Here is a 27,487-nt window from a genome sequence, read left to right on the forward strand (position 1 = left end):
TGCTCAGGATTCAGTAAAGACATGCTAGGCTAATCAACAAAAAAAACTAGTGCTTTCGAGCTAATACAAGGTGTTCAGAGTTTGATTTAGGGGTTGGATTTTTCTGTAAAAAAGACATTGCAATAAATCATCCTAAAAGAACTTTCTTTTAGCTTATCTGAAATAAGTCTGAAGTCCAAAAAAAATCCCCTTGAAATAAAACAAAATCTAATTGAACACTTTTCAAAAATAAATGGAAAATGGTATATGATAAATTTTTTGTTCTGTTTGCTATACATCTGCTAACCTGTAAACAAAATTTGGTCTTAAAAAATGTCTAGTTTGCATAATCTTTAAGTTTAGGTTGCTCATTTTGAAACTCCACTCCTGTCATGTCTATCTGCAGTGAGTTTAGCTCAATCTAATACAGCCTTCCAGTGAGAGATCATGTGTATGACTAACTTAAGTTGACTGTGTGTCTAACTTTAGGGATGTTCCTCTCCTGTACACTTCCTCCAAGGCTGAGTAGGATTACAGTTTCCAGTATGTCCAGTATGTTCTCGTATGTCCACACCTTCAAGCTAACATACTGAAGAATATCAGTAAAGCCACTCATCTTGTTCACGTCACACATCTGTCCTATGCTTGGTAGTGTTGGCGAGGATACGCACCAGCTCAAATCTGTACCTGTTCTGACCCCAGCGCAAGTGCTCAGGCTGGGCAGCTCATGCTCTACGCAGCAGGCTTTGTACCCAATGGTGCCTCATGCTCTACGCAGCAGGCTTTGTACCCAATGGTGCATTGTATAGATTCATTATAACCTCCGACAGGAGAACTGTATCTCTCTGGCTTATTATCCTATCCCCGGAGAGTGCCCCTGCATGGCTTTGGGAGGAAATCCTCACGAAGGACATCAATGGGCCACCCAGTGTGCATTCCACCCTGAGGATTGTGGGAAGAGTAAGAGAAAAAGAAGGCCTCGTGCAGAGTGACATGAGGGGGCTGAGGGAGCTCTGGGTCCAGCCTACTGCTCAGCATGCTCAGAGCCTCCTCACCTGTGTCAGGGACGAGCCTTTGGCTATGGGAAAACACACAAAAGTACGGAAATTTAATGTCATAAGAGGAAAGAGACGATATTACATTCTAAACTAAAACAGGGAAGGAAAACAAGCTAACCTGATGTATGAGTGAATTGTTAGGGAGCCCTGGAGGTCCAGGTATAGAGCGAGCGTGCTTGCTGTGGATGTTGTTGATTGATGGAGACTTGGCCATTTTGGGCCTGCCAGGACCTTGTCCTCCTCCCGCTCCTGCTCCAGACACTGTCAAAGTCGTTACAAAATCTGAATAAGAGACAGCACTTTGAAATCAAGCAAACGGCATATAATAATGTCAAGTCTACAAGTGATTTTGGGCTCATAGTGTTTTAGGACTTTAAACAATAATGTAAATGCTAAAAAAGTTAGATTAATCAGTCTGACAGCTCTGTATGATCTCTGTTCAGTTTTGAAGTAAACTTTGAAGAGTGGTGAAGTGTAAAAAAACTGCTAAATTCAATTAACTGAAATTACACAGAAAATGGATAAAAACTAAAAAGGCATTGGACTGTCTAAAACTAAACAAAAGCCAGAATCTAAAACTGGATTAACACCAAAGTGAAACAGAAATCGGATCAAAACTAAAATCAGATAAAAAAAAAAATAATGGGATTAAAACTAAACTGAAATAAATCAGAAACCAAATTAAATCTAACTGGAATTTAAACAGAAACTGGATTAACACTAAAATTAAGTGAAATAGAAACTAGATCAAAACTAAAAGATGAAACAGAAATGGGGATGATCCTAATGTGAAATGACACAGAAACCAGATCACAACTAAATGGAAATAAAATAGAAAAAAAATAGATTTTTACTAAATTGACATTGGACACAATGGGAAAAAATGACAAGCCAAACTGATAAGAAATTAAAATTTAGATTGAGACTAAATTGAATTTAAGCAGAGAGCAAAATTAAATAACTGAAATAGAAAATGTATAAATGCTAAAAAGAAACCAGATCAAAGTCATTAATTTGAACCTAGAACTTGATTCACACTAAAGTGAAACAGAAACTGGATTAAAAATAAACCGAAATAAAACAGAAACCAAATTAAATCTACTTGTAATAAATCTACCAATTTCTGTAACAGAAAATGAATTAATACTAAAATGAACTGAAATAGAAACTGGATGAAAACTAAAAGACGAAAAAAAGGGATTGATACTAATGTGAAATGACACTGAACCCAGAACAAAACTAAACTGAGATTAAACATAATGGGATTAAAACTAAAATTAAGATTAAAACAGAAACCAAATTAAAACTGGAATGAAACTGAAACTGGATTAATACTTAAATTTCATACATAAATCTGGATTAAAACTGAAAAGTAAACGGAAACAAACTCATTTGAATCCAAAAAATAAATAAACCAAATGAATGGTTTCAAAAAACCTAAATTGAAATAAAAACAAGTTTAAAGAAATTAAAAAGAACCTGGAATAATAGTAAATAGTATTAGAACTCAATTGAAATTAAACAAACTGGACTGAAACCAAAATATGATTAAACAGAAACCAGATTAAAACTAACTGAAATTAAATCTGAATCTGAAATGAAATGGGAATCTGGATTAAAACAATAAATAAGTAAAAAACAAGGTTTATGCACCTGTGCTGTTGAGGCTACTAGAGCCAGGTGAGCCCTTCCTCCTTTTGGCTTCCAGACGTGAATCTGCATGATGATCGCTGCTCTGGTGAACAAATGGCCCGAGGGAGAGGGTGGAGTCACTGCTGTTCATCACTACGCTCATGCGTTTAATGGACTCAGCTGGACTGCCTGAGGGAGGGCCACGTCCTGTCGAATCCTGCTTCAAGCTCAAAGAGTTGGCCCTGCCTGGGGTGCAATTTACCCCCACGCTGTAAACCCCGCTGTGGGATGATGACAACGTTGATGATGATGAAGATGAAGAGGGGGTGGAGGCAAACGATGTGTGGTAGGCACTGCCAAGGCTGCCCGAGTTTACCGCACAGTTCTTCTTAAATGATGAGGATGAGAAAGAGTCAGAGGTGTAAGTGCTATGGGTGGTAAGCAGGGAACTATTTTTCCGCTTCTTGCCTGAACTGAGACTACCGCTGATGCTAGCACTGCTGTTGGTACTGCCCTTGATGACAGAGTTACTTAGGCTGGAGGATGGCTCCCGAGCCTTAAAGGACTTTGTACCAGATCGGGATTTAAGGGGTCTGTTGGAGCCCAATGAGGGTAGCGAGGACGAGTGGGCTGAAGGCATCTGGGGTGATGAGGCTGACACTTGTCTAGAAGTGCTACTGTAGGCGGGCTGCTCAGTGGAGGAGGCTTGTGGAGAAGAGCGGGCGTTCAGGGTGGTGCCATATGACAGGACTGGCTTGCTGTCATAAGGCGGTGGTGAGGACAAGCTGAGAAACCCTGCAGACATGGAGGAGGATGAGGAAGAATGGGAGTTTGTGCTTGTCCGGTGAGATGTTGTCACTGTTGTTGCTGAGTTCTCCATCGCCAGAGGGATTTTCCTAAAGTAAATGCAAGAAGTCATAATAAGGATTTTGTTTAATGGAGAAATGGAGAAGTGGAAAGGGTCTCAACACACTTACTTCCACAATTGTGAGTTGACATGCTTGTCAAACATGGTGGTGAGAGCGCAACGTACTTGATCCCAGCGTCGGTCGAACGCGTAACAACCTCTACCGTACAATCGACTTCCAAAAGTGCAGAACTGATGAGAGGCAGAAAAAGAATTTGTACTTGGTCCTGAACATTCTCAGATCAAGGTTGGCTCAAACCTATTTTAAAGTGGATGGCTTTAAGATCACAAGGTTTCTTATACTTACAGCAGCTGGTCGTGGGTGGTAACCTGAATAATGGCAGTCCAGTTTCTCTGTGGCCTCCTCTCTCTCCTCGTTCTCCCCCTCATCACTGGAGAGGTGGCTGGTCTCTGTGCCAACAGGGGCTGGGTGAGAATGGTGGGCCTGGTCATGGGCCATGGCTGGGTCTCCTCCACTATGAGAGTTACTGCTGTTGAGTCTAAAGACACAGAAAAGCACCTTAACATTTGCCTTCGTTGTCAACCAGCTGAACAAAAAACAACTGGAGGTCTATAACAAATTTGGCTAATCAATCAAAAGGAAACTGGTTTAGAGTAAATAGTGGAAAAACAGGAGGAAGCAACTCACCGTGGAAGCCCTGAATTATGAGGTTTGGGTTTGCTGTGGGGCAAAGGCTTAGTGGCATCGGCAGTGCCATTGCCATGGGAGGCCGGGTGAAGGTCTTGTGAGATGCGGGAGGGGGGAGGGTGAGGGTCCCTGAGAGGGGGTGCTGGGTGTGAAGGGTCCAACCTGAACTGCAGCTCCTTGTCACGTGCTTTGCTCTTGTGCTCAGCGAGAAGCGTGTCAAAGCGTTGCCGTCGCCCGAGCACCGCCCTCCTCTGGCTTATGGAATGTGTCTGTGGATAAAAGGGGGTATGTAACAGTTCAGACAAACAATTAAATGTTTGGTTCATATATTCAAATAAATCTGAACATTAGGGAGGTCCTAAAGCTCACACACACACACACACACACACACACACACACACACACACACGTATATATATATATATATACACACAGGTGCTGGTCATATAATTAGAATATTCTAATTATATTACTAATTCCATTCAAAAAGTGAAACTTGTATATTATATTCATTCATTACACACAGACTGATATATTTCAAATGTTTATTTTTTTTTTTAAATTTGATGATTATAACTGACAACTAAGGAAAATCCCAAATTCAGTATCTCAGAAAATTAGAATATCACTTAAAACCAATACAAAGAAAGAATTTTTAGAAATCTTGGCCAACTAAAAAGTATGAAAATGAAAAGTATGAGCATGCACAGCACTCAATACTTAGTTGGGGCTCCTTTTGCCTGAATTACTGCAGCAATGTGGCGTGGCATGGAGTTGATCAGTCTGTGGCACTGCTCAGGTGTTATGAGAGCCCAGGTTGCTCTGATAGTGGCCTTCAGGTCTTCTGCATTGTTGGGTCTGACCTATCACATCTTCCTCTTCACAATACCCCATAGATTTTCTATGGGGTTAAGGTCAGGCGAGTTTGCTGGCCAATTAAAAACAGGGACACCATGGTCCTTAAACCAGGTACTGGTAGCTTTGGCACTGTGTGCAGGTGCCAAGTCCTGTTGGAAAATGAAATCTGCATCTCCATAAAGTTGGTCAGCAGCAGGAAGCATGAAGTGCTCTAAAACTTCCTTGAATACAGCTGTGTTGACCTTGGACCTCAGAAAACACAGTGGACCAACACCAGCGGATGACATGGCATCCCAAACCATCACTGACTGTGGAAACTTTACACAGACCTCAAGCAACATGGACTGTGTGCCTCTCCTCTCTTCCTCCAGACTCTGGGACCCTTATATCCAAAGGAAATGCAAAATTTACTTTCATCGGAGAACATAACTTTGGACCACTCAGCAGCAGTCCAGTCCTTTTTGAAGCGAGACACTTCTGACACTGTCTGTTGTTCAAAAACAGATTGACACAAGGAATGCGACAGCTGAAACCCATGTCTTGCATACGTCTGTGCATATTGGTTCTTGAAGCACTGACTCCAGCTGCAGTCCACTCTTTTTGAATCTCCCCCACATTTTGAATGGGTTTTGTTTCACAATCCTCTCCAGGGTGCGGTTATCCCTATTGTTTGTACACTTTTTTTCTACCACATCTTTTCCTTCCCTTCACCTCTCTATTAATGTGCTTGGACACAGAGTTCTGTGAACAGCCAGCCTCTTTTGCAACAACCTTTTGTGTCTTGCCCTCCTTGTGCAAGGTGTCAATGGTCGTCTTTTGGACAACTGTCAAGTCAGCAGTCTTCCCCATGATTGCGTAGCCTACAGAACTAGACTGAGAGAACATTTAAAGGCTTTGCAGGTGTTTTGAGTTAATTAGCTGATTAGAGTGTGGCACCAGGTGTCTTCAGTATTGAACCTTTTCACAATATTCTCATTTTCTTAGATACTGAATTTGAGACTTTCCTTAGTTGTCAGTTATAAACATCAAAATTAAAAGAAATAAACATTTGAAATATATCGGTCCTTGTGTAATGAATGAATTTAATTTTTGAATGGAATTAGAATTAACTTTTTGATGATATTCTAATTATATGACCAGCACCTGTATATAGCCTACTTGTATTAATGCTATATTGTTATATTAATTTATATATAATGTGTTCAAAAATAAATTCAAATATCTGATCTTAATTTTTTTGTTATATTATTGGCACTACATTGCTATATTGTTAGGGGAATACTCAAAAAATACAATAAATTACAGTATAACATCTAGGCTTATTATTATTATTTTTTACAGTGATTATTTGTAGAAACAAAAATATTAAATGCCTATTTGTATGGGATTAAAATGTCCAAAGTGCAGTCTTAATTCCAACTCAAAATATATTTCAAAGTGTAGGAGGTGACATACCTTGCATGTTAAGGATCTTGTGCATGGCTTACGTGCTGTCATATCCATAACCCCACAATGGACATCTGGATTAAACTCTCGCTCTGATTTAAGGAAAAAATGTAACAGAACACACAAGTAAAAAACAAATGAATAAATAAATAATAATTTTCCCCTCAGAATTTTCTGTGACATAACAATAGCAGCAGAGGGTATAAACATTCACCTTGTCTCTTGTACAAGGGTCTTCTGCTAATGGCACTGCTGCTGTCCTGTTTCTTGTCTTGGGACAAGAGGTGGCCCTTTCCATTGGGAATCTGACCAGAGGCCACCTGTGAAGCCTTTGGTATGGAGGGGAAGTTAAGGCCTGACAAAGTATTGGAGGAAGAGGAGGAGGAAGTGGAAGAAGAGGTGGGCACGTGGGGGAGTTTGGGTGAAGATTCCACCTTCCAATTGACCTTCTCAAGACCTTTCTCTGGACCTTTGACTGTAGGGATTGGGCTGCAAGGCAAATAAATAAATAGTCTTATATTGTACCAAAGGTGGGTGTGCTTCAGATAACATCTTTTGTGTTATGGAAGAATGGGCTGCTTATCAGAACAGATTTACACATTAAATTCACTTACACTCCATCAAAACACACATACACACCTCTCTTCTTGAGGCACCCTATAGGGGAAGTGAGGCTTCCGGTGAGGCAGCTTCTCTTTGGTTGATTTTAAGATTTTAGTGGGGGTGCTGTTGTTTACAACGGAGGGGCGTGCAAGTGTACTACCACTCCCGAACCCGACTCCACCCCCAAGGCTGCCCTTACTTCGAGAGTTTGCAAACGCAGTAGGGGCGGCATAGCTGGCTGGGGGCTTGCTGCTGGAGCTGTGTCTTCTCTCTGAGGGTTAAGAAATGTACAAAATTTTACTCCTTGAATGCTCAACATGTTGACTACAAAAGCCAATAAACATAAACAATAACGTTTATATTTTTATTCGGATTTTTTTTTCCAATTTGGTTTAATATTTTAAGACAACCACAGTTTATATCTTTTACAATAAAAAAAAACTATTTACAATTTCTTAAGCCAAGCATTTTTGCCAACTAATAGCATTTCCATTCTTTAAGGTGGGTTGAAATAGTTTCAAGATAACTACATATTTTACTTTAAAGTTATTTGCATTTTTACATTTTCGTTAATTCTGGAGTATTAAAGATTTAAATTAAGTTGCCGTTTTTCCCCAGTTAACAAATAACGACTCTGATATCTACAGACTGTAACATAAAAATGAACAACATTTTTTGAGTTTCAATAAATGAATATATAAAAGCAAAGGGCAAACAAATGCTTAACTTCTGAGTTTTGACATATTTTTGGACTTAAGAAATCTTCATCTGGCTTTGCACTTTGTCCAAGACATCTGTTTTAATGGGTAGCTGATTTAACCTGTAGTTAAGCCAAGTAGATTAATACTTAGACACACACAGAGACACTCTCTGTTTCTAAATACACACATTTGCGATCTCTCTTATTGTATTACAAGACACAAATGTGCATGAGCATTTAGTCAAAAGAGTGAACCACTGCACTAACAAACGCTCTGGTCTCTGCATACTTGCCTGTCAAAAACACACACACAGTCCTGCTGCTCCGGCCCAGCGTTTGTGACGAAGCCATCCAGCAAACCGGGGGCAAACACAAGTGCACACACACAGTCTAGACTTATGTCTGGCCTGTGTTTATCTGTGCTGATAAAACTACAGCAAAACACCAAAAATAAATAAAAATAAAAAAGGACACCATGAAAAAATCCTTGACTTATTTATTTCTCACAGACGCTTGTGGCTATTTGCTTGTGGCTATTTGTGGCTATTTGGGATGTTGTCACTGCTCTGAGAAAGTGGGCCAACAGCAATTTGAGTAACCAAAGTCCCAATCAATAAAGCCCCAATTACACCACAGCAATCCATAGTATTATTCCGGCCCATGTTGAAAAAGCAATCTGGGATAGTTGTAAGGAAACTGTACACCAAATACTGCCACCTGGCAAATGACCACAGGGAACTACCAACACAAAAACAATAGCCTCATGCAAAAGAAGGATGATAAGGGTGGACATTGGCACAGAGTAGAAATGAAAAATATTGTAATTTTTTCAAAAATGGAGAACAAATCCCCACCAACAAACAACAACTGAAGTCCGCTGAAGTACAGGCCTGGCATGCATCACAAAGGAGGAAACCCAGTCTCTGATGATGTCCATGAGTCATTGTCTGCAAAGGATTCTCAACAAAATATTAAAAATTAACATTTAATTTATGATTATATTTATTTGTCCAATTAAATACGAGCCCCTGAAAATGAAGGGACTGTGTATGAAAATTAAACCTTAAAGTCTGCACTTCAATTTCATCTTGATCGTTTTATTTTTTTAATACTGTTCGGGTGGCATACAGAGCTGAAATTATGAAAATTGTGTCAGTGTCCAAATATATGGACCTGACTGTATATGCATACTGGTCTAATCAACTGAGATGCAGTGTGACTGCAGAATCCCACAATATCCACAAATGCATAATGTAGTTATAGTACAGTTAAAATAATAATATACAGTCAGCTGGTCGAGTTCAATCAAAGGGAACGTTTTGAGCCCATTTTAAACTGAAGCGGATACAAATTAATTTCTTATTTAAGAAGGGAATAAAATAATCATAATAATCATGAGCAAACGTCTCCTGCAAGAACGTCGACATGCAAATGTTCAACAAGCAGATCTTAAACACATATTAAAAACTATGGCACATTTAAATACATGTATAAAAAATATGATGTTTTAATAGACATGAAGGCCAATCCTTTTAAAAGTCATCTTAAAACTGTATTTAACTTTCTGACTGCAGATTCTTATGTAGTTTGCAACTTTAGTACCACAGCTCATTATGATTTATCTTGAATAAGAACTTGCCAGAACAAGATTCTTCCCTACACTATTAGTCAAGCACTTGAGCATTTAAAAGTTTCATGGTCTGCGTAGTTAATCTGCCCATTAATCTTTCAGTTTCTAGAATAAAAGAGTCCCAGTGTTCATAGAAAAAAAAAACTTTCAACACTAGAGTGAGTGTTTTTGTGATGATCTCTATAAAAAACACATACACACACACACACACACACACACACACACACACACACACACACACACACACACACACACACACACACACACACACACACACACACACACACACACACACACACACACACACACACACACACACAGGCTCAGTCTGAGTGCAATAAACAGATCATACTGTGGAATATTTAAACATCAATGCCGTCCTGAAAAACTGATTTTCTGGAAGCTGAACAGAGCATCAAGTGCACTGATGTCGACATGTTTTGGCTCTCGCAACTTTAACAATCTGCACAAATTCTCAGTCCTGTGACATGTTTTTGGACTCAGTTATGGCCATGGGAAATCTTCCAATCAAATAAGTCTCATTTTGGGTTCTGATATAGCCCATGAACAGCTGCACTGTGTCATTAATGGTTCATGAATGTCTTTGTACACCAGGCAGAGAGTTTAACAACACTTGTAGCTTTGAGAGTAACTAAAATATCCACATATTAGGAAGATGTCAAATGTGTGTATGCTAGTATTTTTAATTACAAATGTTGCAATTATGTTTTGCACTGTGACTTAAAAAAAATACTATCCCTAATTACATATTGCTACAACTTTGATATTAAAGGAATACTCCACCCCAAAATGAACATGTTGTCATTAATCACTTACCCCCATGTCGTTCCAAACTGGTAAAAGCTTTGTTCGTCTTCGGAACACAATTTAAGATATTTTGGATGAAAAGCCTCTCGGATTTCATCCAAAATATCTTAAATTTTGTTCTGAAGATGATCGAAGCTTTTATACGGGTTTGAAATGACATGGAGGTAAGTGATTAATGACAGAATGTTCATTTTGGGCTGGAGTAACCCTTTAAGCCTAAAGATCGAAAGACCATAAAATCACACCTAAACGGCAGAGAAAATGGCATTAAAAATAACAAACAAGCCAGCATATGATAAAACTTAAACCTGAGTTGTTTTGCATTTCATTGGATGTGACTAGGCAGACACAAAGCAAACCAGCCCAGATGCAAGAGTATGACCGCATACAATGTGGCTCCTTCATTTTGAAACACACAGCATATGCAGACATGGCGAGTAAATTAAAACACAGCCATTTGCACTTAACATCAGAAGGTTTTTTGATCATTTTTACAGCATGCTAAAAAGCACCAAAGCAATTTGCCACTGGGATTTATTAAAGACATTTTGGCTCCCTCTTGTGGCCAATGCTGAAATAACGAGTCCAAGTCAACCAGCCATTATTACTTCAGAATCTTAAACAAATTGACTCAGCATCTGGTAACAGAGACTTTCGTTCAAGGTTAATTATGGTGAAATTAAAGAAACAGCTGGGACAAAGAAAGACCTTGACTGGGCCAAACATTTTTAAAATCAAAGTAAGAACGAAACCACTTTTAACAGAGATTGATAAATAAGAAAAGCACCCCAGCTCCATTAGGAGTTTTCTCTCTCTTAAAAAACACACAAACAAACATTTGATTGAGAGCACTTTCTTGAAATGTGCAAAAATGCTCAAAGCATTTTGGCAAGATAAATTTGTAATGTTCATGTGCTTAAATGCTATAGCGTTAAACCACTGCTGACACGTTTTAAACGGCTCAAAAATAAATAAATAAAATCCTCAAGTAAGTAATTTTCCTTAAAACACAGATCAGAGGTGTGCTGAAATGGAAGTGATTTTTTCCTGAAATTTTCTGATGCCTTATAAGAGGTTTTACATGTGCTAGATTGGATAAAACAGCACAGACGTGCCGACTAAAAAGAGCACATCAAATATTAACTCGAGGATAGTAAACAGAACTCTGGCGGTGCGTATCAAAGGCTTGAGTTCTTCTCTCTTCATGTTGTGATAGTTGAGGCAGAGCAGAGGTGGGGGCGGGAAGGATTTCTGTCTTAATTCCCTTGAGTGAGATAAGATTTTTCTAAAACACCTCCATTGAAGATGGCAGGGAGAGCAAAGTGAGAGAAACACAGAGAACGAGTCAGCCGTGGACAGAAGGCGACGTTCTTACCGTAGTGTGCTTGGAAGGCTTGGGGTTTGACTACATGACTGCAGTGGCTGCACATGACCAAGTAGAAGTCATCCTGGGAAGGACATTGGCCAAAGATGGGCATGTCTGCAAAACACAGACAAAACACTCGTTAGCAGGTCACAATGTTTTGTGTTCTTCTGACACAGCACGATGAGACAATTATAACAACGCTGCTACTTTCAGCTTTGCATGACTGTAGAAGCCAAAATTATTAATTAGCTCATTAGAAAATCTTTACAATACAAAATGAATGATCCTATCTCTCAAAACTATAACTCTGAACTGTCTTTAAAAAAAACGATATATTTGAAGAAATCAAATATCAATTTAATAATAATTAAAAAATGAATTTGAATAAAACAAATAAACAGATAGATAATTTCCAATTCGAAAAACAGACATATTGCATTAAATTGATCAAAAGTGACATTAAAGACATTTACACTGTTAGAAAAGATTTCCATTTCAAATAAATGCTGTTTCTTTTTAACTTTTTTTTAAACTTTCTATCAAAAAACTTTTGTATTGTGTTACAAATAGCACAAATAGATAAGAAATATTTCTTGAGCATCAAATCAGCATTCTAGAATGATTCTTGAAAGATTTTGTGACACTGAAGACAGGAGTTTTTAGTGTATTTTGACCAAATAAATGCAGACTTGGTGATCATAAGAGACTTAAAAAAAACATTTAGGAAAAAAAATCTTACCAGTTGTAAACTTTTGATTGGTAGTGTGCATTAAACTACATTTTTAAATAAATGAAATCAAAATCATGCTGCAAATAACTATACTGTATATTACAGAGATGTGTTCAGGTTGCATGTTCTTGCTTATTGTGAACAGACAAATTACTTCTCGCTAGATTCATTTTACTCCTGATTAGGACACACAGCATAATCGACCTAACCAGTGAATAGAGCCTTAAAGGTGCACTAAGCAATTTAAAAAAAAAACACTTTTGACCACAGCGCCAGACCTAATCCCAAAACACACTTGCAGCCAATCAGCAGTAAGGGGCATGTCTTGTATGATAGAGAGGAGAGAGCGCTCAATTTGAGTGCACAGATGGATAGTAGCAGATCGACTATAGATAGAGAGAATTGGAAGATAAAAAAAAGAGGAAAGTATCAGAGGAACAAAACATTAAAAAGAAGCGTTATGATCAGGCAAGAGGTAGGACTCGCGTAAATATCGGAGCAGATTTCCAGCATTGGAGAGAACATTGTATTTTTTTTTTTTATTTGAGTAACGTTGATTTTGCTTTGTTTCACACAACTTATCTGTGTTGGCTTTTGTATCAAATGAAAATAGGGGCGAGGTCCTGTTGGGGTATGGGCATGTTTGTTTTACTGCTTTTAAATATAAACATTGTTTAGCAAAAATGGCTTAGTGCACCTTTAATTAAATATTCCTCATCTGCCATCAGATCATACACACACAAAATGCCTAAGAAAACTTGTTTCCACAGTGCACACCAGTGTCTGTCCACTACTCTGTCTGTTCAGTTTATCAACAGCCCGGTTCGGGTGAGGCCACCCGGGCCATTCTGTGGATGTTCTGGGAAAAGCGTCATGTGGGCAGCGCTACTCTGTACTCTGTCTGTTCAGTTTATCAACAGCCCGGTTCGGGTGAGGCCACCCGGGCCATTCTGTGGATGTTCTGGGAAAAGCGTCTGGGCGAGTTCATGTGGTGCATGGGGTCACCTGCAGCAGCGCTACTCTGTTTTCATAAAAAAGGAAACAAATCAGTGATAAGGGATAGCCAGCCACCGCACCAGCATTTCAAAGGTTGCCTGGGGAGTGAGGAAAAGTAATTGAGTGGGAGAACGAGGAGAAGAAAGAAAGTGAGATTGCAGATTAAGAGTGGCAGTTGTAAAGTTGTGAAATTTCTGCAAGGCCGAAAGATGATAAACAAGTGAGCTGAGGAGAACCGTATAGTAGGTGGCATTTGGCTTTCAAGGTTTATACTTTTAGAAAGTGCCCTGAATTGACAGCAGTTTGTGGAAAGCAGTCTACCCAAACCACACAAATAACTGCACTGAAAATAGATGAAAGCAGTGGAAAAAATATCTGCACATTAAAAAAAAAAAGAAAGAAATCACTCTTAGTCTCTGCTATTTAAGCGAGGCTTAATGCGGACCTTGCTACAAATGCAAACTACCTGTTCCAGACATTTTAAGAAAACATCTAAAATACTTGATCGGTCTTGAAATTGACAACAAGCAAATGACCATTCTCTAAAAAAAAACTGGGGAAAACAACATTACTTGTTTAAAGGAATAGTTCACCCAAAAATGACAAAATTAGTAAATTTTTGTTGAATGCCGTTATTTCTGTTTTCTTTGTGCAAGCATCAAAATCACAGTCTATATATGTTTTTATATCTTGATTTATACTAGGGATACACCGAATGTTTAGCAAACAAAATTATTACACAATGAAAAATGAACAAGAAAAGCAATTTTTAAATGCAGTTTAAATGTTTTTTCACATTGTTTTTTTTTTCTATTTAACAACATTTTAAATACATTTTATAGATAAAAATGTATGTATTTTATAGATCAAATCTGTTATTTACGATAAAACTGTTTTTGATCCTAGCTGATGTTACAAGATTTACATTCTAGTGCATGTCCATCTTTTTGAACTATTCATTGAGAAAAATACCATAAAATCTGTTATTTATTATTGCACTGAAAGTGAGTTTTAATCTGAAACATGACCTAGCAGTTGACATGTTGAGCCTTGGTGCAAGACATGCAGCTTTCTTCTTTTCTGAAATATTAAGAAAAAATCTTCAAGATCAGATATTCACCATGGTGTTGAGAATGTGTTTGTATGAAACGTGGCCTAGCAGTTGACAAATGGAGCCTTGAAGCTCAAGCAGCAAATTTGGGTTTGATTCTATCATGTCCTTTTGAACTTAATGCTATGAGAACATTTATTTATCATAACACTGAAAATGGTCTTCAGTATGAACCGTGACCTAGCATTTTTGCTTGCTGAGTTGTGGTGCTTACGCAACAGATGCAGATTCGATTCTGGCTTGTCTCCTTTTTCAGACTAATCATAAAAATAAAAATAAAATACTAGAAGCTCTGATCTGTCACCATGGTTCTGAGAATGTGTTTGGGATGGAACTGTGGCCTTGCAGTCTTGATGCACATGCAGGAAACATGTTTTTGATTCTGGCTTGCATCATAATCCCCTTTTCTCCATCTCTCTCCTCAAGTAACGTGTCTCCTACCTTCTTTCATTGGGTTAGATATTGGAAGCAGATGCACTGACAATATATCTTCACATTAAAAAACTTGCAACACCAGTTATAATCACTTCATAAAAAACTAACTCAAGGCATAAATGAGCTGCAAGCATAATATTAAGAAGTCTTTTGTTGGCTGATGTGAAGCTCAGAGAGGCACTAACTGTCCATTAGTCTGAGAGCCAGTAGGTTAATTAGTGTGAGTGATTAAATGAGGGGAAAGGAGCAGGGATATGGCCGCTGTTCCACTGCAACTCCAAGGACACAAGGACACTCCATAAAACATCACCGCCTGAAAAGATGCCATCAAATCTTCAGCATCACCTGGGTGTACCTGTGCTCTTCTAACAGTAATCACCACCAATCAGGATAAACAGCCTCTTTAGGAATTCACAAAAGATCACCATCAAGAAGTAGATAGCCAAGGCTAGGGTTTTTTAATCCACAGCTGTCCTGATGCCAAGTGACCTGTTTGCAAACCTAGATCTAGTCATTTTATCAGTTATAGATATGCCAGTATATGACAGACTGATATTTAGCAGTTTCATTGGACATAAAAAGGACTAGATGACTCAACATCAATTAAAACAGCACCTTTTGTGCAATTCTAACTGATCGGTGTTAATTAAAAAAAAAAAAAAAACTATTCAAAAGCAGAAGTGTCATCTGAAAAGGTTAAATAGGCTACATGATTATAACTTTAACAAATATCAGTTTCTGGTGTTAGATGTATGTAAAGCGATTTATGAAAATGTCTGCAGATGAAATATGAAATTATCAGCATGTCATAGGTGAACTTTTAAAAGTTTGTCGTCTAAATGACTTTTTTAGTGCTCTTTTATGCTCACCAAGGCTGCATATACTACAAAATCAGTAATAAGTCGTAATATTACAATTTAAAACAACTGTTTTCGATTTAATATATTTTACATTTTAATTTATTCTCGTAATGGCAAAGTTTAATTTCTCGAAGGCACGACAGCAGCTATTACCGCAGTTTGAGTGTCACATGATCCTTCAGAAATCCTTCTATATGCTGATTTGCTGCTCAAGAAACATTTATTATGACCAGTGTTAAAAGAGTTGTGCTGTTTAATATTTTAATGGAAATAAATAATTATTATTTTCAGGATTCTTTGATGCACAGGAAGTTGAAAAGAATAGCATTTATTTGAAATAGTTTTTTGTAACAATGTTTATTCAAAAGTTTATACTGTCACTTGCTAAAGTATTCATTTCTTTAAAAATAAATATATGTAGTATTACATTATATGTATATACACTCCATATTATTGAAACTAGGTCTGTAAGTTAGTTTAACTAATTATATTAAATATACTCAAATAAGTAAGACACGACGCATCAACCAAACAAAGATTCCCATCTGTTGTATGCATATAGACTTCGTATGATTTACTAAAAAGCGTCTTATAATTTATATATATTGTGGGGATTTTCCCGTGGGAAATGTTCACAGAAACACAGATGTTGATGCACAGTCAAGTCATCTCAGTTGGCAAGGTGCATTTAAATAGGAAGTCACTACTACACAAGGCAGCACAATGACCTGAACAAGAAAATGCTGATATATTTCTCATACAATCAAACTATACAAATGCAAATGGGTAGTTGGGCCTAAGGACCTATTTTCAGGAGTAGCCTTAAAGGTTACATGCTATATTTTTAACTACAGCTTTGAGGGATTCCTAAAGAGAGAAACATCAATTTCAAAGAACATGAGGAGGATGGTGTCCTTTAAAAATTTCAAATGAGCTTTCCGGTCTAACATCGAAATAAAATCTGAGCCTTAGCTCTCCTCCGGGTATCAATCCCAACATTAGACAACAACGTGCTTATGACAGCATATCAGAGATGCTCACTCCATCAGAGCCGGGTTGACTTGACATGAAAACCACAGATATTCTAGTGTCTTCTAATCATGCATCTCAGGTCTGAGAGGAAGTGGAGGACAGAAAGAATGTGCTGAAAGAGAGAGAATGGAGATGCGGAAGAAAGCTATGGATACGAAAATGAAGCAGACAGAAAAGAGGGAGAGAAGAAGAGATTGTGACAAAGCGAGAGAGACAGAGATGGCGATAAGGTGAGAGGGAGCGACAGGAAAAGAGAGTGAGAGACTTTGAGTGGATAATTTAAACATCCCTTTCATTGTCATTGATAAACAATCTAGGTAGAGAAGCTCTTAGAAGCCCAGTGCACGAACACACTCGTGTCTGTGTATCCTCCCCGCTCGCTTTTCCCCCGCTTGGTGAAGAGCTGCAAGATCCTCACTACACATCTCTCCATTCAGTCACCTTTCACTGATTAACATACAGCAATCGTGCATGTGCAAAATATAGTGTTCCACTGTTTATATGCGTGTGTTTGAGGGAACACCAGCTTCTGGAGGTACAATATCTCCGATCCCGCTGGTTCAGGTGGTTTTTGAAAATGAAAACGAGGACTGGTAATCTGTTAATGTTATATACATTAGTGTTGGGCGATATGGTCATTTTTCAGATCATCATATCATCAGCCCGTGAGATCGACGATACACAATATTATCGTGCATGTGTGGAGCAAGAGAGAGACACTTTGTTCTTGTCATAGCAAAACAGTTTGGTGTTTTAAACCGCGCAGGTGCGTGAGAGAGAGCCTATGGAATCACCAATAATCGAAAAAAATATACTTTCAAACATACTGATAAACTAACGTTAAATTTAAAAATACTGTATTTAAACAGCTAGTTCATATATAGTCGGACGCAACTGTCTTATCGCGTGTCCTGTGACAAATTTGCCGCATCTGCGCACGGAAGTTATCAGTCTAAATGTTCTGCAGAATCAGTCAACGGTGAAAATCAATAGTAGATTTCATTTAAAGTCCAGCAGTTTAACACTAATATTGGGCATTAACGAACACGTTAAATATAAAGTATTATATTTGGAGTAAAGTTGAATTGAACTGTACAGTCATACAGCGATCCGGACCGCACGCCTCATGACGCGTCTGACGCACCGCCACAGAAACAAGAATGAGATGCATTCTAACATAACTGTGGCATTAAACTCAGTTAGTGAGGGCAAGTAAAATATTGCACATATAGACCGTTCAGATTACTTGTTAAAGTGCAATGAAATACCTTATATCTGCAGACGATGTACGTCTGTTCGTGGATGGAGACTTTGTAATGGCCAAAACGTATTGTGCATGCATCACATTATAGTGCTGTGTGCATTAAAATAATAACAAGGCGGCAGAGCGAACTTATCATCCATAGTGGTTCTCACGTAGTCCTTCTACATCATCACCACATAGTGTGTGTTATAAGTGATCAGTCTTTAAGAGAAGGACTACGTGAGAACCACTATGGATGAGAAGTTCGCTCTGCTGCCTTTTTATTATTTTGTCTTTACTTTATTTGTAACACCAAGAAAAAGTTAAACTCTCATGTATGAAAAGAGCGCGTTGTCGTGTACCAGCCATTAAATGTGTGGGACACCAACTCCTCATTTTCTATCTCTTTCATTTCATGGATTTAACGAGTTATCCGAGTCAAAGCCTTACAACTTCTTCTTCAGGCTCTAATCCTCTATTGTGCGCTCGCATTGTGTGTGTGTGTGTGTATGTGTGTGTGTGTGTGTGTGAAATGTAGTGCTGGGGTAAAACAGCTGGGCAGTTTGATAGCCGAATTGTAATAAGCCGCCTAATGAAAATAGTCATAGTTATTATTATTATAATCTAATACATTAATAGGAGAATGAGCCTAATATAATCTTGATTATCGACAGAGAAATCTGCTTATGTCAATATCTCTGACTACCGTCGATACACGATACTATCGTCTATCCGTGCAACCCTAATATACATCCTTTTCCAAAACTGGCTCCCCATTAAACCAAACTTTTTTTTTTTTTCTGTCCTTCTGAAATCCAACATTTAAAAACACACTATCTGTCAAATGTTCTTGGTCAGTAATTTTTTGAAAGAAAATAATTTGGGGTGTAGGAAAATATCGATACACGTGAGTATCACGATATTGTTTGGTGATACTGTATCAATTGTCAAAAATGGAATATCAATATAAAAAATAAAATAAATAAAATCATACAAGATTCATATCCCAACGGCTATAGAAGTCTTTATTCCTAAACTTAAACAGTGACAGGAAATGCTGGCATAAGGGTTCGCGACTAATGGGCTTTTGTGGTAATGTCCTCGGACCAGCCACTTGCGGCGTCCCGAAAAGTCTTGGCGAGGGGCGTGGCTGGAGGTAGGGTCGGCTACAGCTTTCTCTCATGTTTAGAAAATATTTTTTTTTTATCTTACTGACCCCAATTGTTAGTGTATGTGCATGAATTGACTAAATAATTTATTTTAAATGTTACAGAATCTAAATAACAGTTCCATCTAAGTTCATGATAAGCCCTATCACAACCTCTGGCCTCCATCACCTTTGAACCAGATGATCAAACACTTTCAACCAAGTAAGTTTTGCAGTTTATGAGAGATTGTCAAGAAATGAATTAGGCACACTGGTTAGATTAGTCATCTAGCTAAGCATTTTCTCTGTGGAAATTGAGAATTTTCTCTTAGCATTAGGTTGTAGATCAGGAGTGATATATATTTTTTTTTATTTCCTGCATGATCAACACATGGTTAGCTATTCTGGACCTTCAAGTCCAGAATCATTTTTATGGTTCTTATAATAACAAATAATGAAGTACAACAAAAGGCAATTTGAAGTAAAATTTCCCTAACCAGAGGCACTTGATTTCATATACATACACAATTGATAATTAGGAAATAATAGTCAAATAGTTATTAGATTATTTTGAAAAAGAAACAGTGCAAATCAGTGACTTCAATTGGTGGATACCTTTAGTTTGTTAATTCAGTTTTAACGAGCTTTCTAAAACCGCATATTTAGACAATTATAGTTAAACAAGGAAATTGTACAACTCCTTTTACTAACAGGCTTGCATCTCAGTCTGCCACCGGCAACGTTACACTAGTATTAATACAGTATCTCTAATAATCATTCAGGGAAAACCGAAACGTGACGTTCAATTTTCAACCCTTATATTCTTCCATGTACCTGTCTATGTTTTCAATACTGTTCAGCTTCAGCTGATAATCAAGTTTTAAAATGACAGTTCACCCAAAAACTTTCTATTATTTACTCATGCACATTTTGTATCAAACCAGTCTGAATTACTTTCTTCTGTGGAACATAATAGAAGATTTTTCGAGAGATGTTTCTTTTCGATAGATGATATTATATCGATACAATACATGTATGTTTTAAGGATATTTTCTTTTCTTTTTTTCTTAAATCATCCTGCAGGCCGGACTGAACACCCCGTTCCTGACTATACAATAACATGTAGTGCTCTTAAGCTGAAGCATAGAAGTAATAACGTCCATATATACAGCACAACATACGCTGCTTTAAATACATCCTCACACATAACTATTTTTAGGCATATACAATGCTGAAACGGAAACTAAAGTCTTAATAAAGATGTGTTGGCTTTACTCTGACCTAAGAAAAGATCTGTTTAAAATTAAATCTTAATTTAAATAGAAAACACTAATTAAAGCTCAACATAAAAACAGCAATGATTTCAGCCCATACAGGCAAAAAGGTGTTGTTTTTCAACCCATGTAACCCTAAGGTTGATATATCTGACAGATCACTGTGCGACGACTTTGGGTCTTCCCAGACGTAACCAATTCACTCTAAATTGTGCAATGAAGCAGTGGTGCACATGATAGCTCTATTGTTTGTCAAAGCAAATGCACTGTTAGATAAATGCCCTGACAGGTACAGTATCTCATGTTTCCTATATTAACAGAAAAGGAACGAGAAAAGGGCCTGGTGATGACATGTTTATACACTTCATGGCAACTAAGTATAAAGTGAAGATCTATTTGAATGATCCACATAAAATAGATTCATAAGAACAGCCAAGATATCCACTGTAAGATGTAAAAAAATCTGATCGACAACAACCTTGACCATTACACACATAAATAAGAGTTAAAAAATTAGCTGCTAATTATAGCAAAATAAAATCAGGACCTTGACATGAAGCAGCTAGTTAACAAAAAAAATATTAAATATAGATGAAATATTGATCTGAACTGAAATTATATGAGTTAAAAAAAGGTTGCTGAGGGGTCTGGGAACACTAAAAAAAAAAAACCCTGACCTCTCCATTTTTAGATTTCCCTACTTATTACAACAGTACTTAAATAAAACCAATAAAAATACAGTGTAATAAATATGTATAATTCTACATAATTCAGATTTCATAATTCTGCCAAAAAAAGGAAAAAAGCAGGGTGATCAGGACTTTGACATGAAGCAGCTAGTTAATGAATAATTATTAAATAAATATATATGAAACATTGAACTGAGCATTATACGAGCTAAAAAAAAGGTCGCTGAGGTGTCCAGAAACATAATTCTACATATGATTTAGATTTCATAATTCTGACATTTAAACAATTAGTGTAAGAAATGGTTGATTTACCCAAAGATTTTATGCATGTAGGTTTCTAATCAAATGTCATATAGCTGTTTGAACACATTTATATCATTTCAAGCATGGCAATTACACGCATATAGCATGTATTCTACTTCAGCTACTTTCTTTTCATTTCAATTCAAACTCGCAAGTTCTAACATGCAACTCATAGCTGTACGGTAACTAATGTTCCTACAGAACTGCCTATGTAAACACCCAAACAAGAGCTCGTTTTAAACGCTCGTGACTATCGTAATAGCAGAGTTTTCATGGGTAGTTGTGTCAAAAGTCAGCTGCACTTGTTTCACGGCGTGCCGGTGAGTGAAAAGTGTGCACACAGCACCAAAACAAAAACACACCTTTGACCAGAGAAAGCAATACTACTTACCGTCTCTGCAGAGTCTCATGGCTTCGCGATTTTTCCCGCACTCTTTCAAACTTTCCTCCAATTCTTTACCTGAGGAAGCGATTTGGATGTCGTTACATAAATAGTTACACTTGCTGGCTTGTTCTCGCGTTTCTTAATATTTCAAAACTGCACGCAATCAGGCAAAAGCTCGCGATCTGACGCGGCTGCCCGCTGTAACGCAATGGCCGACGGCGGCCGATCAACTCACCGTCGCTCCCGTAGAGTTTCACAGCATCGACCCAGCTGTTCCAAGGCTGTCCCAGCATTATTTCAGGACTAGGCAGGGATCTGCGCTCCGCAACAGTCGCCATTGCTGTGGAGGCTTCTCCCCGCTGCTTCAGCTGCCTGGCCGCTCTGCGCTGCTGCTGCTGCTGCCCCCCCCTGACGTCATCATCGGCCCTTTCCGACATTCTTTCCGCTACAATGTAACAACACAGCAGTGAGCGCTTAAGGTGGCCGAGCGGATTCCTTCAATGAATGACATTGAGCCGAATACACGATTCGGTCGTCTTTGGTTCCCCTGATGCGTGCTGCACTAGGCGGCACGTCTCGAAACGTACATTAAGAGCAGATTACAGATAAAAGTTGAAGAACGACCTCCAAACTTTCTTTCTCTAAGGCGTACGTGCTTAATAGTGAGGAGATCTGGGTTTCACTTGCGTGTGTGGAGAAATGTTTACCATATTATGCCGTCACACATATTATAGGTTTCCATTTAAAAGGTGAATCAATTGTCTAATACCGACGTAGACAAAAAAGAAAACCAGCCACTGGACAATAAATAAGATCCTACTTTTGAGAAAAACATGACGCCTGCTCCTCTGAACGACTTTGTTTGACCTACAACAAATGCTAACCTATTTAATCCCCCAGTACTATCTCTGACCAATATGTGGCGTTTTTTTGGTTGTTGTTTTCTTAGATTGAGGGGTCTAAAATATATTGTCTATGTCTTGATTTCATGTGATCATTTTTGCATGACACAAGTCACAAGACCAGAGCTGTTTCATTTCAGTTTATCCCCTGAAAGGAAGCACGTGAAACAATACATACAGATACAACTACTATATCTAAGACATACTTAAATATTTAGATTATATTTAAATGGTCTATTATTATTATTATTTAATTATTGCATCATAAAATGCATAGCTCACCCAAAATCTCAAGTCAATGGTTTGATTACATTCTTCAAAATATTTTTGAAAGAAACCACTTACAGGTTTGGAAAACCATGAGGGTGAATAAAATGTTAATTTAAAAAGTGAAAATACTGTCATTAATTACGCACCCTCATATCATTCCAAACCCGTTAGACCTTCGTTCATCTTCAGAACACAAATTAAGAATCTTTTTTATGAAATCGGAGAGCTCTCTAAATCTCCATAGACAGCAACAAAACTGTATTGTCCCCAGGTCCAGAAATGTAGTAAGGACATTGGTAAAACAGTCTATGTGAAATCAGTGGCTCAACTTAAATTTTGCGAAGCTATGAGAATAAGTTTTGTATGCAAAGAAAACAAAAATAACAATTTCTGTCAAATCTTCTGCCATTTTGGAGAGCATCCAAGAACGTATTCGACGTAATCAGCATTGTTTACATTCGGGTGGAAAGCGAGCGGATGAACGTAATCTGCGTAATCAGCGTTGCTTATGCATTGGGGAAAGTGTGTGTATGTGTTTTGATACTCTCTAAAATGGCGGACGACTGTAACTAGTAATTATTGACATAATTTTTATTTTGGGGTGAACTAACCCTTTAAGATTACTTCATTTAAAACTTGTTAACACTACATGTAACCATGACATGGGTCACACTCATGACCAGTAAGAAAACCCAGAGTCCCATTGTGGCTGATTCACAGTTACATTAAAAAGCTAAGTAAAAGTTGAAAGAAACATGCTTTTATTCTTGGATCATCATTCCGTTTAGACAAGAAGTGCTTATTGTTTGCAACTTTCTAAGCACACTGATGAATAAATAGACTCTGTGGTATCCCGCTGGTTACATTTGTGACCAGAAATAAAACACAAAAGGACTTTCAGTATTTTTTTTAAATGCATGCAGTTTGTTACATCAGGCTATCCAAGGAACAAAACAACTCTGTTCACAAAAAAAAACAAAAAAAACAAAAAAAATTAATGACAGCCATGGATTAATAATTTGATGCACTGAGCATTGTTTTGTCACTGGTATTATCATATCTAGATTTTCAACACAGTAATTTATCTAAATAACAGTCTGACTCAGTTGCAGCATGGCTGCAAATCTTTGCCAAACTTTGCCAACTTTTTACAAACACAATCTGGTTGATAAAGTTAGAGGTATAGTTAAAAACTATGTCATTAAGTATCAACAAACAATGTCCACACTTTTGCGTGCTCTAAAATTAATGTACTCTGATCAGCCATATGTTATGAATCACATTTTGGAGCACAGACAATGGCAAATAAATTCTAGGCTATACTTAGCCATTTAGCCACTTGCAAGAATGTGTCTCATATACTGTACAATCAAGTATGTCTGGGCAATTCATCTAGAATAAGAACAGATAATGGAGGCAAACAGGTTTTAATCGGATGCAAAATAGCTTCAAGTCAAATGTGTGCTTTATGCAGTCATTGCCTAATGTGTTAAGCACAGTATATACGATTTGCAGAACACCTACTGCAAAAATATTTTGATTAATAGGATTTACTCTGTTTTCCCTGCTTGAGTGTATTCAAGTCCTTAAACCGGGGTTTTTTTTTTTTAGACTACAGTTTTACAATATGAATCTACTAAAAATTTACTGCCATAGTCCATTAAATGAACAGCTCACCCAAAAATGAAAATTTGCTGAAACTTACTCACCCTCAGGCAAGCCAAGATTTTTGTTTGCTTATTGGAACACATTTGGAGAAATTTAGCATTACTTACAAACTGAGAGTTCAAACATCTGGTAAAAACATCACAATGATCCACAAGTATCCACATGACTCCTGTTCATCAATTAATGGCTTGTGAAGTGAAATGCAGTGCGTTTGCAAGAAACAAATCCATCGAGATGTTTTAACAAAATGTTGCTTCTAGTTAAAAGATGAGTCATCTATCCATAATATTGTTTTCTCCCGTGAAAAAGTTGTCTCGTCTGAATCAGCAGATAAATATGTACTGTGAAATTTCACCCATAAGCAACAAATAAACATTTCTTAATTATAAATTTGTTTCTTACAAACACTTCTTCATAAGACATGAATTGACTGACTGAAGTGTCTTGTACTGATGGCACCCATTTACTGCAGAGGATTATTTTGGTAAGCAAGTGACAAAGCTAAATTCATTCCCTCCAGGATTTCGTGATTTTGCGATCGCTGAATTTATCGCAAAATCAAGAACTTGTCTGCAATTTTCGCAAAAGACCGCATATTTTCATAATTGCCACATATTTTCAGCGTAATTTGGGCTTATAAGCGTCCCGTGACGTCATCGCAATGTGCATTCAGTCACAGAAAGGCCTTGCGTTCTCATCATGACCGATTTACAAGAGCTACATTGGATAAACAAACCGAAAGTGGAATGCATCTGCGTTACTAGTTCGGGCTGCGGAGACCGTTTATCTGCTCGAGCCGCAGCCACGGTGTGATCTTGATCACGTGACACCGTAAAGTGAAGAAAGTAGTCGAATTCCCCACAGAATCATTAACATCTCTGTTAAATCTTTTGAGAAGCATTCAAATTCAGCGAAGAATTCTGTTAAAGCTACAGATATCAGAACAAACGCCACTGATGTGGAAACCAGGAAAAACATCATTCAATAAACAAAATCTCCACCATTCACCATGGATTTAACAGTAAAACCACAGGAACAACTTGTGGCAGAAATGGTTTAATGTTTTTGAGTGTTTTTTGAGTCTTTTTCCAGCACCTCAATGCTTTTAGTATTACCAAAATTGTAAGTTATTTTTAATGTGACAATATTTGTTCATCCTTCATAGGTTTCCCCCATGTATAAAACTTTTAAAAAGTTTTATAATGTAGGAAAGCAAACACTTATTTAAAAATAATAAAAAATATATATTAAATGACCACTAGTAGATGGCTAAAGATAAGTACTTATAGGCCATTTCCACTCCCTAATATAGCCTACAGTACAGACCAAAAGTTTGGACACACCTTCTCATTCAAAGAGTTTTCTTTATTTTCATGACTATGAAAATTGTAGAGTCACACTGAAGGCATCAAGGGCTATTTGACCAAGAAGGAGAGTGATGGGGTGCTGCGCCAGATGACCTGGCCTCCACAGTCACCGGACCTGAACCCAATCGAGATGGTTTAGGGGTGAGCTGGACCGCAGACAGAAGGCAAAGGGGCCAACAAGTGCTAAGCATCTCTCGGGGAACTCCTTCAAGACTGTTGGAAGACCATTTCAGGTGACTACCTCTTGAAGCTCATCAAGAGAATGCCAAGAGTGTGCAAAGCAGTAATCAAAGCAAAAGTTGGCTACTTTGAAGAACCTAGAATATGACATATTTTCAGTTGTTTCGCACTTTTTTGTTATGTATATAATTCCATATATAATTCCACATGTGTTAATTCATAGTTTTGATGCCTTCAGTGTGAATCTACAATTTTCATAGTCATGAAAATAAAGAAAACTCTTTGAATGAGAAGGTGTGTCCAAACTTTTGGTCTGTACTGTATATATTTTTGTAATCATTAAATTATATTTAGACATTATGAATGACAGTTATAAAAGTACATTTTATGAGATGTAATATATTTATTACAGGTGTAAGAAGTCTGCTAAAGATCTGGGAATCCTCTGCTGTATACTCTGATAAACATCTCAGAAGCAGTTTACATGCATTCTAATAAATGTCTATTTGACATCTGACAGGAAACATCTCAGAGACGTACTGCAGATGAACAAGCACTCTTAAAAATACATCTTGCATATGTAAATGCATCCGAGATGTACATGTGTGATTAGGGAGAGTGCTTTACTGTCAGGTTCTTGTGCCACCTTCTGTAGAACTTAATGGCACCGGTGCTAGTGTCCTCAAATGTTAGTCTGGAGACTTACAGCGGTTCTCGAAGTCATAACAGTGTTAGAAGAATGTTCTCTGTGGTATATTTTCACTGCAAAACAATTAAACATGCCGCAAATTTTGAGAAAAGCCGCAGCAAAATCTTTATCATTTCGAACGCAAAAATCACACAAAAAAATTGTGAAATCCTGGAGGGACTGTAAATTACTCCAAATCTGTTCTGATAAAGAAACAAATCTGGATGGCATGAGGGCGAGTGCGTTTCCAGCTAATTTTAGTTTGTGGGTGAACTATTCCTTTTTTGTAGACAGTAATACTTGTAATGGACTAAAAATGACGAGTTGTTAAAAAGGAATATGTTTAGAAATTGTGAAATGAATAAAATATGCCCTTAAGTTGAATCAAATAAAACCTAGAATGATATATTCATTATCACATTTTTGACATAATATTATTTCATACCTTGTCAAAAGTAAAAATGGCAACAAAACTGGTCAAGTCAAGTAGATCCTCATCAGCTATGGTGATTCCAGACTGCCACCCAAGTTGGTGAGGGAATCTGCAGCAA

At 37.6% G+C, this 27,487-nt stretch overlaps 1 protein-coding gene across 1 annotated transcript; it reads right to left on the reverse strand.

The window, feature by feature from the left end:
• Nucleotides 1-747: 747 nt before the first annotated feature.
• Nucleotides 748-27,460, reverse strand: LOC132126765 (ataxin-7-like). Its single transcript, XM_059538243.1, has 13 exons — nt 27,382-27,460; nt 22,097-22,306; nt 21,868-21,936; nt 11,666-11,770; nt 7,169-7,403; nt 6,744-7,018; nt 6,539-6,621; nt 4,226-4,494; nt 3,884-4,076; nt 3,647-3,768; nt 2,691-3,565; nt 1,156-1,298; nt 748-1,057 (listed from the first exon to the last, which is right to left on the reverse strand). Exons 2-13 carry the CDS (start codon nt 22,296-22,298, stop codon nt 1,040-1,042), a joined length of 2,589 nt encoding a protein of 862 aa, XP_059394226.1. The 5' UTR covers nt 22,299-22,306; nt 27,382-27,460; the 3' UTR covers nt 748-1,039.
• Nucleotides 27,461-27,487: the final 27 nt, after the last annotated feature.

This window comes from Carassius carassius, chromosome 44 (genome assembly GCF_963082965.1).
Source record: "Carassius carassius chromosome 44, fCarCar2.1, whole genome shotgun sequence".
In the NCBI taxonomy this organism is placed as follows: domain Eukaryota; kingdom Metazoa; phylum Chordata; class Actinopteri; order Cypriniformes; family Cyprinidae; genus Carassius; species Carassius carassius.

Bases quoted from the DNA above. Each gene is read 5' to 3' on its own strand.
- LOC132126765 (XM_059538243.1), bottom strand. From the start codon at position 22,298: ATGTCGGAAAGGGCCGATGATGACGTCAGGGGGGGGCAGCAGCAGCAG. The intron at 7,019-7,168 runs GTGTGTATGTGT...TTTGCCTTGCAG, and splicing joins AGGGTGCCTCAAGAAGAGAG to CCCAATCCCTACAGTCAAAG. The intron at 1,299-2,690 runs GTGCATAAACCT...CGACTTTGACAG, and splicing joins TAGTAGCCTCAACAGCACAG to TGTCTGGAGCAGGAGCGGGA.